At 45.5% G+C, this 13242-nt stretch overlaps 1 protein-coding gene across 2 annotated transcripts in view; it reads right to left on the bottom strand.

Annotated features, from left to right (window-relative positions):
* Positions 1-12474, bottom strand: part of THBS2 (thrombospondin 2) — a 31621-nt gene extending 19147 nt beyond the window's left edge. For both annotated transcript variants that reach the window (XM_058533976.1, XM_058533977.1), the window contains exons 1-6: positions 12266-12474; positions 9302-9376; positions 7214-7770; positions 5670-5754; positions 2553-2749; positions 578-718 (exon numbers count right to left, since the gene is read on the bottom strand). In XM_058533976.1, coding sequence (XP_058389959.1) covers positions 578-718; positions 2553-2749; positions 5670-5754; positions 7214-7770; positions 9302-9353 — 1032 coding nt within the window. In that variant the 5' untranslated portion in view covers positions 9354-9376; positions 12266-12474. The remainder of the gene's footprint in view (positions 1-577; positions 719-2552; positions 2750-5669; positions 5755-7213; positions 7771-9301; positions 9377-12265) is intronic.
* Between the last annotated feature and the right edge of the window lie 768 nt (positions 12475-13242).

The raw sequence follows: 13242 nt of genomic DNA, 5'->3' as shown, positions 1-13242 counted from the left end.
CTTCCTACAATCACTGAGCAAGAAGAACACAACAGAGATCCCCTTGCACTGCGGGCAGGAGGGGAGAAAGGATGGGCAAGGTCAGTGTGTATCGTCTGACGTCCGAGGCCATCACCAGTGGACACTGAGTGACGTGAAACAAGGAGAGGGAAGTAAGTGACCTGTCTTTCCTCCATTGGTGGAGACTGCATTTCCCAAGATGTTTCTGTGGAGCCTCAAGGCCCTCACAGAACAGAATGGAATTAAGCACAGACTAGAGGGATATCTGGCCAGCTCCGTCCCAGCATCTCTGACCACCTGGAGACAATGGCCGAGTCACTTCACCTCTTTGGGTTTTGGTTTCTTTATGTGCAAAACAATGCAGTTTGTTCAAGCCTTATGTTCACTCTGCTCCACTTCCATGGCTGTTCTTCTCAGCTTTCCCACCTTCCTTACATGCCTTACAGTTAGCCAGGGAACACAGCTGGTCTCCAGGCCATCGTGACAGGCTGAGAGTTAAGTGGCGGCTGAGGTGTAACTGCCACCTGCACGTTGCCCCCCTGCCCCCCGAGAGGAGAATAGTGGTCCTGGGTCTCACCTTGCAGGTGCACTTGGTGCAGCTGTCCACTACCCAGGTTTCATTTTCTGCAAAGAACCGGCCATCCTGCCAGCAAGCCGACATGTTCCTCATCTTAGGAGGGCCCCCGATGAGCTCCCAGAGAAACTGGTTATCATTCGACTGGAAAATGGGGGGAAGATATAAGTATAGACAAGAAAACACCGTATCCAGTCATCATGCTTGTGGATGAGAATGATTGCTCCTCCCTAATTAGAGAGATCACACATTCAAGAGTGGAAATCGCCAGGTGTGTGGTGCAACTCTGCCAAGACGGCACAGCCCCATAAAGGGAGACGATATTCAAACCTAAGTAGACTCTCATTACAGAGGTCTCAGCCAAACAGCCCCCGTCTGCGTGGTTTACATTGCTTTTCTACTGCTGCCCCCTCACCTGTAAGCACCGAGTTGACACATATTCTAAATGCTCACTTCCCTTCACGTCTTCAGCGGGTTCCATCATTGAGGCCGTCCCACCTCCACGGATGAAGCAGCCTACTAGTGCTGGACAGGAGAAGGAGGCCCCTCTCTGCCAACCACAGCTGAAAACTAGTGTTCAGTTCTTGAATTTGCCCATTCTTCCAAATATGACAGACATGCTCTGATAATACGATGGCAGGGAAAACAGATATGATGATGTGGGCACATTTTGCCTAAGTGGAGACTTCTAATTTGGGGGTAATAGGCCTTTTGAGAATCAGATGAAAGATGTGAATTCTCTCTTGCACAAAACACACAGAAGCACACCCTTCCTGATTTTTTTTGTGCAATTTCTGGGAGTTCAAAAATTTCCTTAATCCCTGATTCCAAGTTAAGTAAACTTGCCCAAAACTCTCACTCTGAGAGTGAGAAGCTGCCAGGCGCAGGCTCATCCTCTCCTGCCCCATCCTCTCCTTTCTGGCTCCCTCCAGGATGACCAGGATGACCCTGTGAGCTGCCATCAGCATTTCAGCCAGGCTGAAGCACAGTGTCCTGACGCATGGCAGACCTAAAGGCAATGCCGCCTAGTGCAACTCTCAGGAAGAAACTCTCATCGTTTGTTAAGATTGCCCGCAGAGCAGAACATGCTGCTAACACATCTTAGTATTCATAATTTCTCCCCTGCACATGGTGGGGATTCTATGGGAAGTCAGGGAGCACTGGGTGGGGGTCTATTGTAACACCTGCTCCCCATTTCTGCCCCAATGCCATTACGTGGTGGAAGATTCCAGAAGGGGCCCTCCATCTTGGGTGCTTCCTGAGCCAGTGCCCTGGCCTTTGCCAGGAGCTGCCTTTGCTGCACCCACTCCTTCTACCTCCCCACCCCATCCTGGACCAGAATCAGAACAAGACTCAGGGCCCCGTTGCTGTGGAGCAGAGGGTGGGGGCTCGGTGACAGGTGCCAGGAGCTCCCCACCCCAAGCATCTCTCTGCAGCACCTTGAGGACAGGAGGAGCCCCCCGACTACAGACCTCCTTCCCTCTGCTGCCGTGTCCCCCTGCCTCTGCGGCATCGCTTCCTTTACATCCCTGGGGCACAAGCAACGGCCACTTCTGACTGGGCGTGTGCTCAGCATGGGGACATCACAGGATAACGTGGCCGAGAGAACCTGGTCACGGTCGGCAGCCTTTTCTAAGCTTTAAGTCACACATTCTATGGCCCCGGGACACCTCTTCCTCTCCCTTGACATGATGTGAAGATGAAAACAAATACAGCTGTGATTACATCACCTCTCTAGGGACACACTTCTTGAACCTCTGCGGCTGTTCACCACTCTCCATCCTTTAAATGAGTGTCTCCCTCTGTCCTGTGTGTTTCACTCACGGGGAGATGATTTCCCCCAAACTAAGAATTCCTTTTGGAGAACGCGCAGCCCGTGACCATATTTTCATTTGGAATCCTCACGTCCACCCAACCGCCCTCTAACTACACTATACTTAGCCAGTGCTGTGGACCCGGCGTCCAGGCAGGCACCCACCACTTTCCGCAGGTTCTCGTGGAGCTGGTTCACGACGACGTGCAGCCCCGACAGCTCGTTGATCATGCTGCCCAGCTCCTCGCAGGAGCGCTCGCATACCTCGGGCCTCTTCTCCATGCTCTGGCCCACATATTCGGTGGTGACCTGGGGGCTCAGGCGCAGCGTGTCTGTGTTTTCGCTGATGGCGTTGGCTTCAGCTAAGGTGGGGGACACAGAGAACAGTGAGCAGGGCTGGCGCCGACACAGCGCGGCCGGCATCGTCAGTCGCACCAGGGTAAGGCTGTCTTGTTTGTTCCTGCAGTGGCTGGATACCAGATCGCGCACGAGAACAATGAGAAGAGGCCATGGCGGCTGTTCCCTATTACCGCCACGCTTTTAAAAAAGGACTCTGCACCACTTCATATGCATGCCGTACTAACTTAGTACTTACAAACTGCCAGAACAGAAAGGTAGCTTAGGAATAGAAAATGCAAAAGCATTAGAGACCTACACGTTCCTCAGTGCACATGCTGGAGTTTTGCATCTTGCAGTTTATTCAAACTGATTAGATGTAACAGTTTCCTTTTTCTGACAATTCCTTATTTTTATCCCCTGCCCTAAATCTGTTTTTCAACCCTGTATTCTCCGTAAATCTGGACGACTCCTCTCAACTCTCCATTTATCCCATTTTTCTATCCCAAACACCTTTCCTTTAGGCTACTTGTTCTACATTAAGGTGAATTCAGTTGTCGTCACGCTAAATCAGCAATTACTTAGAGGCTTCACCTTCCTTTTCCCTATGCTTGGCATCATTTCTCTGCCGGTCTCGCGGGAGCTCCTCTGGGAAACGGCAGCCTCTCACGGAATCCTGACCTGGGAATTCTCCTTTCCCTGCCCCAGGAACCATACAAGCCCTCTGCAGTCCTCGTCCATGGGACATTCATGGCTATGACACACTACCAAGCTGATCTGGGAAGTCCGGAAACAGGCGCCACCCCTGGACGGAGCTGGGCGGCTCTGACTGGCGGTGCCCAGGGCTCCGGGCAGGACGCGTCTCATTCACCCACAGCCCAGCCCAGCTTCCTGTGTGGGGACTGTCACATGGTTAAAATGCCTTGTTTCTCTCAGACATTCCATTATTGAGTTATGACCTGTAAATGTTATAATTCTGTCAGGCATTCTGTTATTGAGTGTTTATTACTTAGTCATAAATCCGTGTTGTAATTCACATTGATCTTTGGAGCTTCCCTCACACACTCTAGGCCTGTAGCCAGATATAGCCATACAAAGTGATTAATAAACATATAACTCACTCTAGGTAGATATCAGATTGAGAATAAGTCTGCGACAACAGAAGGTGCCCAGAGGTCCACGGCCACCTGAGTTAAGCACTCACTCGGGACAAGTGCCCTCATTCACGGCATTGGTCCTGCTTCTGAGGAAAGGCACAGTGGGGCACCGTGGGATTCGAGTTAGGGCAGGACTGGGACTCGACTTAAGGAACTTTCAGTCTCCTTCTGTCGAGGGTAAAGTGTCTCCCTTTCCTTTTCTCTGTCATAGCTATGGGCCCGCCCGGTGGAGCGACCACCAGAAGGATGCTCGGCTTTTATTTAAGAATGAGCAAGGTTCTCCTCTAGCACCACGCAAGTCACTTTCTTTCTCTGTGTCCTGCTGAACCCTCCTGGCAAGGTTACTGCAGATGGCAGTTTACTGTCTGAGCCTTTTCAGAAATGTTTGCTTCTTTAATGACAGCACCTCCCAAAAAGACCACGACAACTCAAAGGAACCTACAGCTGGCATTTCAGCCGGAGCTGGAGATGCGGGACAAGATGCCACCCTGAGCTACAGTAGCTACAGCAAACAAGGGGTTTGGAATTGAGAGTACGGTGACAGGAGGCACAAAATATCTCTCCTCATGCCACAGGCTGGCTAGAAATCACTGTCTTAATGCCTGTTCCTACCTTGTACTTCCACTGACCAACAGTCGAAAGACCTACAGATTGAAAGGTGGACGGCCTTAGTGTGCAAGATTCAGGCTGTCAGTAGCTCCAGGCAGAGTGGAAGTTGAGGCAGAGCAGTTGCCCGGTGCCCGGGACGCCACAAGTCAGGGTCCCAGCGCATCTGAGCAGTCAGACCGCAGCTCCTGGCTCTGGGCTCGAGTGCTGGATTGCATTACAGACACCAAACCCTACGTATTCTTAACACGTGGATCCATAAACGGACAATTTGTATTAGTTGTAATTTACGGCTGACGTGAAGAAGTGGTCTGAATGAAAGCAAATCACAAAACAGAATCATGTGACAGATGAGAGCCTTTTTTTGGAGACCCTCAGACTAGGTGGGCAGCCAGCTTCCCCGCTCACAGGTCGTTACACCTGACAGTTAATGGGACCTCCTCATGCCTCAGCTTCATTTGTGAAATAAGGAAGGTGAACGTGCTCATCCCAAAGGTGTTTCGAAGATTTAATGACAGATTGCATTTAAAAAGCCGGGCATAATGACCTTCATAAATTAAGTACTCAAGGAAATGTTGGCACATTATGGTTGGACACAAATTCAAAATGCAATTAACAGACAATGTAGGATAGTCTGTTAATTATTCAAACAGTGTAGACGCTCATAATAGGGCTGTGTCAACCGCTATGAATAGTAGAAGAAAATTTCCATAAACCAAGTTTGACAAACATCTGTAGTGTTAACTTATTAAGATCACCTGCACACATTAATAGACTGGAAATTTGCATATATTTAAAATCATGATTAGGCATATGTGTGTGGTGATGGATTGTAATTAGTACTTGAGTGGTGAACATGACGTAATCTATGCAGAAATAGAAGTATAATGATGTACACCTGAAATTTATACAATGTTACAAACCAATGTGACTGCAATAAAATAAAATTTAAAAAAATTAATCCTTCAAGCAATTTATCATTTTCAGATGTCAACATGTTTATGTTGACCAGCCATCTCACTCAAAGGCAATCATAAAATTTTACTCAAATATTTTTACTTAAATCCCCACTAGCCCACATTCACACACACACACACGGACACACACACACACTCACATCATAGCAGAAATTCATTCGAGATAGGAAATAAAATATGAAATACATCTTTCAAAACACACCTACCTCCCTGATTTTGCTGACAACCTTTCTTGCTTAGAATATCTTCCACGGAATTTTCAAAAACTAAATGGACATTCTGCAGCAAACCCTGTAAATATACACAAGAGAGAAATAGAGCAATGGATGAACATCAAACATTTAATGCCAAGCGAAATGACATATTAAAAATACAAGATGTAATCTTAAAATAGTGAGAATATTTTCTTCGATGCTTTTTTACTCAGCAGGTTTGAAATCTCTTTATAGTGGGTAATCCTGACTATGTTACTTTTGAAACTTCGTTCTTAGGCATGACATAGACAATGGGAGTTAAGGTAAGAAGAAGAAAGTGTTCCATAGAGAAGAATGACAGTGGGCCCAAGACACAGATGGTAAATTTTGTCTTCTGCACATGCTCAAATGGATATTCTAGGCTATTCTCTCTTTGCAGGGGACTCTGATGGTTACCAGTATTCTTGCTTGCATTTGCCTAAAAGTCTCAGAAATGTCTACTGGTCCAATCCCAGATGTAGACAATAAGTCTGTAAGATAAGACTGCCTTCCACACCATGCGTTGTGAATGACTCCTTACACTGGGGGCCAGGTTAACCACATAGGGCCACAGAAGCTTCCTGGTGACCCCAAGAGATTAATTCAGTAACTAGTAAAGGATCTCTAGGCCTTGTACTCAAATAACTGAGTTTAAACATACATTTATTTCCAAAGAATACACACACATATGGAAGATAGCTATGTAGTAACCTGCCACTGTAGGTTCTAAATGCTGCAGTTTTAGAAAAATCCTCTTCCAAAAAATATTTTAACTGAGATGAATATGGAACTATTCCCTCATAAATCAATACCCTTTCCTTAGAAAACATAGTTGCTAATTTGTTCTCCTACCATTTCAGTACTAAAACTGGAATTTGGGCATGGGTTTGGCAAACTAAAGTGAGTCTGGGGTTACCAGAAACATTTAAATGTGGTTGATTCTTTGATCGGTAAATCAATCTTCAGTCTGGAAATCAATGACCATTTGTGCAGGTAAGAAACTCACCTGCCACAACTTACTCTGCTTATTCCTGGTTTAGAAAGGTGTGTGTGTTGTGTGCATCTCATGTGCATGTGCATGTGTGGTGTTGTGTATTTGAGTGTGTGCACACATGTGTGTAGTGTTTGTGCATGCATATGTGTGAGTGTGATTGTGTGTGCAAGCATGTGAGCATGACTGTGCATCTGCATGCATTGTGTAAATGTGTGCACACATGTGGGTGGCATTTACCTGCGGGTGTATGTGCACATGCATGTATGCATGTGCACGCATGGCATTTGTGTGTGGGTGTTGTGTGCATATGTGTGAGTGCATTGTGTGTGCGCCCACACAGGTGTGAATGTGCATGTGTGGTGTGTGTGTTCACATGTGTGTGCATATCTGTATGTGCCTGTGTGGTGCTCTTTTCCAAGGCCGACCTGACCTACTCCAACGCAGGCACTGCATTAAGAGATGCCCGGGTAGGTCACTTCTCAGCAAAGCCTCTTGCACTCGGCCAGGATGCTGCTGTACGTACCCTGAAGTGACTCTCTCGAACAGAGCCTTTGGCGACGTACATCCTGCTCTTCTCCGTCTTCAGCTGCTCATAGAAGGGCTCGTCCAGAGTGAAGCTATCGATCAGGTCGCAGCCTACGTACAAGCTGTAGGTCTCACCTGTAACCTGCACGGTGATGTTCTTCCACTGGGAGTCAGCCAGGCCCACATCCTCCAGGGAGATGACATGCTGGGCACCGTCTATCCAGTAGGTGAGGTCCAGGGTGTCTGCAGGGCCATTGGAGACAATCTCAAATTGCCTCTGAGAGATGCCAGGGCCCTCCAGAGCCAGGAGCGTGCCCCTGGACTTGCGGTCCTGCTTTAGGGTGGCCGTGAGGAAGAACCCCTCGTTTTGCCGCATGATCTTGGCTATCTTGCTGAGATAATCTGCGTTCACTGGTGGGATGTAGTCAAACCGCACAAAACGATAAGCTGGCACACTGGGGTCAGGTCCCCGGAACTGCTTGGCCCCAATGGTCTTCCGGTTTATGTTGCTGACGCTGAAAAGGTCGAAGTCAGAGTCCTCGTCCTGGTCACCAGCTGCCCAAGGCAACAGAGCACGAAGGTTACCAGCAAGCAGGGCACACAAACCAGGGGAGACAATCTTATACTCTGGGAGGCAAACTGTGATTTTATGTGCAAGCAAATCAGTGCGGCCGCCCAATATTCCATTATTTCCTTCCTCTTTCACAGGGGGGCTAATGCTGTATTTTATGTAAAACCACTACCCTCTCTTCCCATGCTGCTACTCAAAGTGTAGTCCCCGAAATAGCTGCTGATCCGTAGGCTAGCTTCCATCCTTGACGGGTCAGGGAGCGTGCGCCAGAAGGTAGACCAACCACGTCACCGAGCACTTTATTCAGCCCAGCTGACACTTTTCACAGCAAGAGGTTCTCAAGGAAGGAAGCGTGCCCAGAATTACGCTCTGGCACACACTCCACATCTTGTCCCAGACCAGGACTCTGAGTCTCCCTGCTTTCTCCTGTTCTTCCATCCAGATCTGAGGCTTAAGTGCAACCCTCTCTCTACCATTCGATTGCCCAGAAAAAAAAAATCCTACAAAAGAAACAGATCTTTAGCCTTGCTGTTAATGCATTTTCAGGAAGCAACTGAATTATTTGTTGCTTTTTTATTGAGATCAACTGATTTAAACAAATGACATTGGTATCTCTGTATTGTATAGAAATACATTCTCCCACTTGTAATGCTCACTGCAGACAAGGATCTGAGACAATGGTGGGTCTCAAGTCTATACATGAATGGTTTTGAGTCACCATCTAAACTACTGGAAAGAAAAGTTATCAGACCTCACCAAATTACAACAGTTTAAATAATTCAAAACAATTCACTGAACAGAAAGTTTAAACTAACTATAACTTTTCATCTAATAGTGACAAATTAAAACATTATAATACACAACGTTGGCAATGGAAGTATGAATTGTACCACTCACAATAGAGCTGTTTGGCAATATATCAAAAATCCTTAAAATAATTAAAACATTTGACTGAGCAATTTTACTTTTAGAACTTATCCTAAGGATGTAATTACTAATACTGGTAAATATTTATTCACAACAATGTTCCTTGGGGGATCGTGTATACCAGCAGAAATAAAGTAAAAATGTAAATGGGAATTGGTCTGAAAAAATTAGTGTTTGTCTTCTGATGGAATATTATACAGTTATTAAAAATCATGCTGTAAGAAAATAAACATGTGGGAAAATATTTATGATATATTTTTAAGTAGGAAAAAAGTAGGAAGAAAAGAAGTTATAAAACACCAGATACTTCCAGTGCTATAAACATAGCACACAGAAAAATGGCTGGAATGTGCCCAGCAAAATGGTGGATCTCTAGGTGGAAAGGCACTTTTCTCTAATACCTGGATTTTCCATAAATAAATCATTTCATATTCTATGGACTCAAGAGTAAATAACTATTTATTTAAAATGAGGTTAAGAAGGTTCTAACAGGTTAGACATGCCAACCACAAGCTTTATTTTGTCTGCCCCTCATCCTTTACCCACATCGTAGAAGCTCAGATAACTGGAGGCGTTGCCCACACTCACCATGAGTGCTGGCGGAGGCCCACAGGGCCAGCAGGACCAGCGTCCAGAGCATCCTGCCTTTCTGCCGTCGATCCCCTGTGGGTAAATCAGACCCTTGTTAGTTATGAATACACAGCTGCAACTTTCAGTGTAGATTGGAAATTTTACTCACATGACCATTTAAAAACAGTTTGTATTTAAAAATCAGAAACAAATGGATTTATAGGAAGTAAAAACTAGATATGAAATTTGCTTTTCCAATGGGATTCTTCTAACTATGGCTAATATTCATTGGACTACTATTTCTTGACAAGCACTGTGCTAATCACATTGTAAATATTCATATTATTTAATTTTCATAATGACCTAGGAAGTAAGTACTATTATTATCACCTTCATTTTACAGATGGGTCAATAGAGGATCGGAAAAGTTGACTGCTCGCCCAGAGCGATGCTACTAAGGAGAGGTGTAGCCAGAACTTAACCCAGGAAGTGTGAATTTAGAAACATACCAGCATAGTAAAAATAATCCGTGGAGGCCTTTTACATAAATAGCCAAGAAAAAATAGCTGTGCATAACTTAAACAGAATAAATATTAACTATATATGAGGCTTAGAAATAAATTTAATTTGGTGTATCATGACTACAAAATCAAAGCATTTCACTTAGTAATCATTTTTGCTCTGCTTTTCTATTTTCCCGCAGGCCTATTTTTCCATTCTCGGGGATTTTCAATTGGCACAGCTCAGCAGATGCTGGACCAGAAGTCAGGAGACCTGGCTGGGTGCCCGCTCCACTTTTAACCCCTGCTCGACCTCGGTGAGTCCCCTCGGGTCTCAGCTTCCTCGTCCTCCAGAAGAGTGTGTGGGACACCAAGGCCCCTGCCAGCACCACGCCACATTCTGCTCTGAATCAAAAACAAAACCGAGACCCTAATCCCTCCCCTATTTAGGCTATCAGCGATCGCTAGCTTCTTGGTATGAAAGAAATCCAAGAAGTCTCTCTGCAGAAATATTTGGTAACTGGGAATCGTCATCTTCCTGGGGGGCAGACACTTTCCCCAGAGGAAGGCAGTGCCTTGCAGGACCCTCAGGTTCCCTCCAGAGTCCAGACTCCTGCTCCAACAATCTACCCACAAACAGGCCCAGGAGCTCAGTTGTTTTCAAGCAGCATTCATTGCAAAGGCAGCTGGGCACAGCAGACAAGCCCCAGACCGGCCGGACCCAAAGCTGCACTCTGTCACCAGCTGTGCAACCTAGGGCAGTTTATCTAACCTCTCTGTGGCTCAATTTCCTCATCTGTAGTATAAAAAATAGTCATTTAAAATATGTACCTCATAGGGTTATTATGAGAAATAAATTAAGCAGGTGAAGATTCTTAAGGGCTTACTTAGCGAGCACACGGTATTTATTAAACACACTGCACACGGCTGTGCATCAGGAATGTTTGCTCCATGACTCTCCTGTGCAGCAGTGATGGTAAGGATGCTGTTAATAGGGTTCTTAAGAGAACTACATTCCATGAGTAAACCCTTGTGACATGTTTAGAACAGTACCTGGCACTAGTAAGCACTCTGTAAGTGGCCTTAGATTAAATGGTGGGCCAGCACATCTGAGTGCTTTCCCTGTGTCTTTTCACTAGCCCCCAGATGTGGCCCATCTGTCCCCCACAGACTGCGGGTGACGGCTGGCTCTGGCAAAGGTGGGCTCTGCCCAAAATATTAATGTTCAAGTTCTGGTTGCTCAGCTTCCTAAGTATCAGCTTAAACAGAGTAAATTGAACGCTGTTGCTAACAAAATCAACTCCTCTGATTCCTAAAACAGTAGAATGTCACAGAGTATCAGTGCTCTGCCACTTGTCACGTGAACGTGAGGGTCCCATCTTATCTCACAGGATCGTGACAACAAAAAAGAAAACAGCAGGATCAAGAATCGCTGTTATGGTGGTACAGCCTTATGTCATCCAATATTATTAGACTGCAATATTTATTACATATCTCATCATACAATACACACTAAAGATACAATGTTATTAGACTGAAATACTTATTACATGTCACTTCATATAGTAAATACTACAGATATACAGACACACACACTCCCATTAACGTGTGCTCTACTTTCACACGTTCATGGTGTATTTTACGGTCATATATTTTTCCCACAGGAAAAATTTCCAAAGCCTTTCTCCAACAGAATGTCATTAGAACTTGCAAAGATCTTTTAGAACTCTTTTTATTTCAGCAATCAAAGCAGAAAATAACTTCACTGAGAGATATCTCCTTACCTCATCAAGAGTGACATGATTAAGTTCTGAGCACCTCAAACCGCCCACAGCCTCCCATCCTGCGGCTACAAACCCAACTTCCCGTTAGCAGAAGTCATGCTAATTACTGGCTCTCTTTTCATGTGCAAATTATCCCCAAACCTTTAAGGACAGCTGTATTCTACGGTAGTCACAACATTTTTCATAGATTTATTATATATTATTAGTTAATAATGTTCAAAACTCTTTTAGCTCTAAATCATGTTTGGAATTGGAGTCTCTATAATCTCTCTGATTATTTTTTCACATTCTCCAGAACATTTTTTTCCAATTCCTTTCTCATAGACCCTGCTCAATAGCAAACTTTAATGTGGAAACTTCTTATTCTGCAGCTTAGAACACAAGCCTTTGCCCCAGTTCCCAGGCAGGTACATTCATGAAAATAACCAGGACCCTGAGTAGTGTGAATGCTAGGGAGGTCCCAGTACAAGACCGCAATTAACACGCTGAGAACGGGTTTCCTTGCCGCGCTTCTGCAGTCAAGTAGGACAAATGCAGTGTGAAGACCTGCCGCTGTTTTGGTGTTCAGCACATACCCCCCACCTTAAATTATAAATCTATTTTGCACTTTTTCCTTCTCCCCTCTTAGAAATCTAAGCAGCCTTTTCTGAAAATTAAAGTACAATGAAATGATAGTAAATTTTAAAAAAAGTTCTTGCCTGGTATGTGGAAAAGCTGTAGCGATGGCTGATTTCAAGCTGGGAATGGAGTCCCGGGAGGACGAGGTCTCTGGTGCGGGGGAGACGCTGCCCCGCTCTGCAGAGGAGCACTGGCCTCCAGGCAGAGGCTGCTCCTTTATACTGCTGGGCCGTGCGGTGCTGTCAATCAGACACAGGAGGAAGCACGTTTAATTCATTCTCTCCAAGCAATGACACAATGCCTCCTCTGATCGCGCATTTGCTCTGAGCACCCGGCACAGGGGTCCACGTCCAGCCCCTTGTGCTGACCCCGCCCCGCTCCTTCTGCTTCTCGCCGGGGACCCACAGAGGAGGAGCCAGAAAAGAGGGAGGCAGGGACTCGCTTTTCCTGTCCTGTCTCAGAAAAGAAAACGCTATAAATAAAACCAGCAAGATTGGCTGGAACTCCTCTTTTTGCTTAAGAGAAAGAATGTGAGTTATATGCTTTAAATATGTTTCACATTATCCGAAGTGAGAGTGATCTTTCTAAACCAAATAAGTAACAACCAATAAGACACAAAAGAATAAGGAGGTGGAAATAATTAGTCTATATGTTGATGGAGTTATTATATGGATGAATTAACTTACCATGTGCAAAAAGCGTGATATTTAATGTAAAGGAAGCCAATACGTTTATTTCATGCAGTTGGATGTGGAGAAATAGGATGGAGAGATTTTATTTTCATCCAAATCCTACCTCATTTGCTCAGTCTGGGCCTCACAGGATGGCCTCTCCCTGTGGACATCCAGTACGAGGCCAAGTCCCTTTGGCACATATTTTCCCAATGGCATGAACAACCCATAATCAGCTCCATAGGCTCAATTAGTGGGGCAGCCTGACGTGTGGGTTGTGCAGAATAAAGACTCGAGAAGTAAAAATAGTGGCAACAGTCAGACTCCTTGCCACTCCCCAGAGCTCACACATCACTCAAGGCCAGGGTGGACTGTGGCCAGAAGGA

Source organism: Diceros bicornis, chromosome 39 (assembly GCF_020826845.1).
Source record: "Diceros bicornis minor isolate mBicDic1 chromosome 39, mDicBic1.mat.cur, whole genome shotgun sequence".
Taxonomy (NCBI): Eukaryota; Metazoa; Chordata; class Mammalia; order Perissodactyla; family Rhinocerotidae; genus Diceros; species Diceros bicornis.
This window is presented reverse-complemented; position numbering and strand designations above follow the sequence as displayed.